The 6,000-nt window shown below is 36.2% G+C and overlaps 1 protein-coding gene across 2 annotated transcripts in view; it reads right to left on the reverse strand.

The window, feature by feature from the left end:
* Positions 1–6,000, reverse strand: part of SLC44A1 (solute carrier family 44 (choline transporter), member 1) — a 178,272-nt gene that overhangs the window by 40,998 nt on the left and 131,274 nt on the right. For both annotated transcript variants that reach the window (XM_006864700.1, XM_006864699.1), the window contains exon 5: positions 4,191–4,281. In XM_006864700.1, the coding sequence (XP_006864762.1) occupies positions 4,191–4,281 (91 nt within the window). The remainder of the gene's footprint in view (positions 1–4,190; positions 4,282–6,000) is intronic.

Consider the following 6,000-nt stretch of genomic DNA (forward strand, 5'->3'; position numbering starts at 1 on the left):
TGTATGCTTTTCTATCTTTGAAGCCCACAGAATATTGAATCTTTAAGAAGTCAATGTAGTCCCATTAGAATTTTGATGATGTTTCACATTATTGAAACATTAGTCAACAAGAACAAAATGAATTTATAATGAGTCTTTTAAACATATCTTAAGATCAGTTGTTCAAAGGAAAATTGCATCTTACCTTGGCGAACATACTGACCATTTGTCTTTAAGGTCAGACTATCACAGTTAATGAGCTCCCTTCAAGCATGATATCTAGGACCTCTTGTCCATATACCTTCACAAGAGAAGGCAGGAATTTTGCATCTCATACAACTATGCTAAAATTTCCGGTTAAAAAAATTGCAATTATAAGCGATTTCTAGCTAACAGTTTTATTTAAGAAACAGTAACAATAAAGGGCTCTGACAATGTATCTAGAACACACAAAGGACAAGAGATAGATGTCAAGAATCTAATGGCGATACAGTGGTTTTCATAATTTAATTTTTTACCCATTTCTCATTTCATTTTTGCACACAAAAAAATAAGTATGGGGTAGACTATTAAGATACTGAATTCAAATTCTGATTTCCAACAGTTTGTATGGTGTTGGGTAATTCCTTTAACTCCTCTTTTCTTCCATTTCCTCATCTACATATTGCTATTGTTGGTTAAGTGCACTTGAGTCACTTCTGACTCGTTGTTGTTAAGTGCCGTCGAGTCGGTTCCGACCCATAGCGACCCTGTACAGGATTTCCAAGGGTGTAAATCCTTACGGGAGTAGAAAGCCTCATCTTTCTCCCACGGAGCGGCTGGTAGTTTCGAACCGCTGACCTTAAGGTTCGCAGCCCGATTCATAACCACTACGCTACCAGAGCTCCTTACTGCTGACTCATAGCAACCACGTATAGGGTTTTCTGAGAAGTTGCTGATGAGTCTGAACTGCCAACCTTGCGGTTCAGACCGATTGAGTGCTTACTCTACAGTATCACACTATAAAGTTAACTTCGTTTGAATCTGCTATTTTAAAAATAAGAATAGGTAACATGTGTTTGTTTGTTTTTTTCTTCTTGGCTATTAGCTTCTCATCTCCATGTTGCTACTGGGATGCATGGTGACACCAGCAGATAAGCACTGGTCTGTGAACCACAAAGTCTGTGGTTTGAGCCTGCCAGCTGCTCTGTGGGAAAAAGATAAGGCTTTCTGCTCCTGCGAAGATTTAAAGCCTGGGAAGCCCTATACAGGGTCACTATGAGTTGGAACCGCCTCTACAGCACTTAAACAACAGTATTGTCGCTACTTTACCAGAACTCAGTATTCTTTCTGACATGTAAAGGTGCTCCAATACATGTCTTATGAAGAAACTGAATGTAAGTCATAGCTGTTTTCTCTGGCTCTATGTAAGGGTAAGCATTGTAAGTACATGGCTATATTCCATCATTGCTACCATGGTTAGCACTTTACCAATAAAGAGTTAGGAATCTGGGTGAAATACTGCCCTTTCTAGGCATTTGCTTTTAAAATTCAAAAGCTTATAAGAATTGTAGCTGGGTATTGCCTTTCATTAATATTTCACTGCAAATTAGATGATGACTGCCTTCCTCTAAACAGGCGCTGTTTATAGTCATAAGAGGGCCTTAGGTACCCAGGAAGTTTGGAGGAAAGTAGAAATCTTTATAAATGGGAGGAAAAATACTTCCTAGACCAAGAACCAAGAACAATAATGAACGTTTTACATATATTACCTAACTTAATTCTTACAACAATTCCATGGGAGAGAGATTATTATTCCTAATTTACAAATGAGGATATTGCATTTACAGAGAAGGTAAGAAGTTTGTTCAAGATGACAAACAGAAAGTAGCAGATGTAAAATTCACCCCTGTCTATCTTGACTCAATGGAGTCCTGGTGTGGCGCTGTGGGTTAATGCTCCAGACTGCAAAGCCATTTCAACTGCAAGGTTGGTGGTTCAAGCTCACCAGCTGCTCTTCGGAAACCCTATACAGGGTCACTATGAGTCAGAACCGACTGGACGGCACTTTACAACAAGAAATCTTGATTCAAAGTTAATGCTCTTTCGGCTCCACAAGGAGGAGAACAGCAAAAGAGACATGGCGGTCACTAAAGACCATTTACGTGTCTGTGTCAAAGCTTTGCCCGGTGCTTGTCTTTTGGTACATGAAAAACAAAAAGAATCAACAAAAACACAGTCCCTATTACCATGAATTCCTTAAGGGCAGAGCCCAGGTCTTACTCATCTTTGGATACTTGATATCTAATGCTGTGTGCAGAATGGGGTTATGCCCCAAGTTTTTATTAAGAAGAATTTATTCTTGTTCTCTAATCCTTTCATTTTTCTTAACAAACATTAAATGACTATTATTCATGAGGTCTTTATTTGCCTTTCGTCTATCCACAGTTTCTTTTCTGCTACTTTCCAACAGACTTAGTTCAGATTCAAAAGATACTTAGATTTTGAGGTTCTAGAATTAAGTAGAACACAAAGATCTTTACACAAAGTGTTTCATAGTATCAGTTCAGATTGCATCTACTATTCATATGTCATTTGATGACCTTGTCTGTCCATTTAGAAAGCCCAGCCTCTAATACTATGGCTTAGTCTCCTAAGTGAACATTCTTAGGCCACTTTATGTGAGCTACATGTGTGTGAGCAGCCACAACTAGAACACTCAAGAGAACCTGGAAAAAGCAGTCTTCAGTGAGGATCAGGAGAAGGAGGGGGGGGGTCTGTAGTTTAAAACCACCACTCCCCCCACTTCAGTACTATACAGGATCATAACCTCATTCTTACATAGTAGCTGTTTGGTTATCTTTTTATAATATATTCAGACCTTAAGAGAGTGACTCCACATTCAAAGTATGCATCTAAAATGGGAATAAGCCATGAGTAGATAAAGGGTACCGAACTTTTCTTATTTTTACAATGAAAATTTTTCTTCAGTAACTAGTCAAAATACCTCTTTTTCTTTACTGTCACTGCCTCCCAAATATTCTCACATTTCATGGGGGCACTCTCCTCACCACCAGTACCAACCTAGACCAACAGGTCAGGAGAGTAGGTCCCACTAACGGCAGTGTGTGTTTGGTTTGGGATTGGTTCTTACTTAGAAGCTTTTAGATATTGCCTTTATTTTCATGTCTATACTCTTTAAATTTCAATATTCAACAACAACTTGACAAGACTAGAAAAAGCGAAAATCAATTGAACAGATATATTCCTTACTATTTTTCAATAGCAAACTTTAGATTCAAGCTAATAAAGCACACATTACATCCAGAACATTACAAAGGGAAGCAGTCATGAATCTCTCAAAATGCTTTACCTAATAGCTTGCTAAAACGTACTGAAGTACAATGCAAGTGGCTCAACTCAGTTTCTACGGAGAAGATTACTCAGGCTACACACAGTGAGCAATAAAAACTAAGATTCTCAAGAACAGTTACGCTCCAAATCCTATATACCTAATTCTGAAGATATATTCTGCAATGTTTGAAAATGCATTTACTTTTAAAAAATCTGTTTATAATTCTGACACTTACATCACTTTTAACTACGGTCAGTTTCAAATGAAATGTTCCAAATATATCAAAGAGAAAACATTGCTTGTTTCATCTTTGTATTCATAATATGCAATAGATACATAATAATATATGTTTGTTAAATAAGAAATAGAATAGAATAAGATATGGTAACAATCTGATTAAAAAAAAAGGTACCTAAGAATATTACCTGAAATAAATTATGAAAACTCATCACTGGAATGCTTTTAAAATTTACAAGGTAAATTAAAAAATAATCCCAAAAGCATAACTAAAATCAGTTTCAAAGAATCTTTGGAGATTGTGGGACTTGGCTTTTAAATTTATTGTAGATTTTAAGATTCAGCAGTACTAAAAAATTATGACATAAAAAAATAAAAAATAAATGAAATGTGAGCTACCAAAAGAAATGATAAGATATCTAAGAATGAGAAAAATTGTTTGCCCAGGTCTGTGTGTCTGTTTTGTTTTTTTAAAGATATGAGTTACATGTTATCATTTCTATTACTACTTCTGAAATTCTGTTGTAAAAGCATTGGTCCCGACCAACTAGTTCTATTAAAGTGATTACTTTTTCAGAATTACACATACACTTTAATATTTATTTACAAAGTAAAAAAGTCACAAGTTAATAAAATTTACCTCGCTAGAACTGGTAGTTTAGGGCAAAGAACTGAAGCTTTTCCAGATGTATATTCTGAAGGCTTCAGGTTGTAGTTACATAGTGCTGATCCTGTTGAAAGAAAAGCTATATATTAGCTGGCAGAACAGTTTGAAAACATTATTTTACTAATTCATATTCATTTTATATTTTAATAGTAACTTAAGATATGTAACTTTCAAATATCATAGAATTGTTAAGAATCTAATTTGCCCTATAAGTACTCTATCATTTAAAAATAAGTCTCCAGTTATTTACATATGTAAATTTTAATGAATAATATCAAGGGTAATAACAATAACTACGAAAACTACCTTTATAGAGTCTGCCATGTCAGGTCCTATAGAAGATTGTGCATATATAAATGATGTCACTTACTACAACTCTATAAGGCATTATAAAGTAAATTTTACAGAGGCTAAGAGATAAAATAATGTGCTACCCATGATCACACAAGCAGTAAGAGATTTAAAGCCAGGTCTCTTTGACTACAGAGACCATGGTGCCGGTCATTCCTACACTTTCTATTACTAAACAGTTAAAATTATTACATAGTACATATCCATTGCCTCACTTGTTGGTCAGTTGGTCATACTGTGATGGCGTGTGTGTTACTATGATGCTGAAGCTATTCAACCGGTATTTAAAATATCAGCAGGGTCACCCATGATGGACAGATTACACCTGAGCTTCCAGACAAAGACAGACCAGGAAGAAGGAAGGTGGACTACTTCTAAATGTTTAGCCACTGAAAACCTTATGAATAGCACTGGAACACTGTCAGATAGCACCAGAACATTGAATAGTGAACCTGATAAATAGTACCAGAACACTGTCAGACAGCACCAGAATATTAAATATTGAAACATGATGAATAGTACCAGAACACTGTCAGACAGAGTGCCAGAAGATGAGCCCCTCAGGTTGGAAGGCACTCAAAATATGAGTGGTGAAGAGTTGCCTCATTCAAAGAAGGCTTGACCATGATGATGTGACTGGAGTAAAGTTTTGGGGACCTTTGATTGTTGATGGACACAACATAAAATGAGTAGAAACAGCTGTAAATATTCATTAATAATCAGAACACGGAATGCACAAACTATTAAGCTAGGAAAATTATGGAATGTATTAAGACTAATATCCTAGGCATTGCTGTTAAGAGCAGTTGAGTCGATTCCGACTCATACTGACCCTGTATAGGGTTTCCAAGGAGTGGCTGGTGGGGTTGTGCCACAGACCGTGTGGGTCCAAATCCAATGCTTATCTTACAACACTATACCAGGAGTCTATCCTAGGTATTAATGAGCTGAAATGGATGGGTAATGGCACTTCAAAGCTATCAATCATATGATTCACTCTGCTGGGAATGATAAATTCCAGTGGAATGACATCACATTTACCATCAAAAAGAACATTTAAAGATGGATCCTGACATATAATGCTGTCTGTGATAGGATAATATCCATATGCCTACAAGGAAGAACAGTTAATAACACTATTATTCAAATTTAAGAACCAACCACCAAAACCAGTAATGATGAAATTGAAGAATTCTACCAACTTCTTCAGTCTGCAATTGTTCAAACATGCAAAATATATTGATAAATACTGGTGACTGGAATGCAAAGGTTGGAAACAAAGAGGAAGGGTCAGTAATTGAAAAACAGGGCCTTGGTGATAAAAACAATGCTGGAGATCGCATGATAGAATTTTGAAAGACCAATGACTTATTCATTGCGAATACCTTTTCTAACCAACAAAAAAGACCACTATACACAGGGACCTAACCGA

The sequence above is a fragment of the Chrysochloris asiatica genome, unplaced genomic scaffold (genome assembly GCF_000296735.1).
Source record: "Chrysochloris asiatica unplaced genomic scaffold, ChrAsi1.0 scaffold00069, whole genome shotgun sequence".
NCBI lineage: Eukaryota > Metazoa > Chordata > Mammalia > Afrosoricida > Chrysochloridae > Chrysochloris > Chrysochloris asiatica.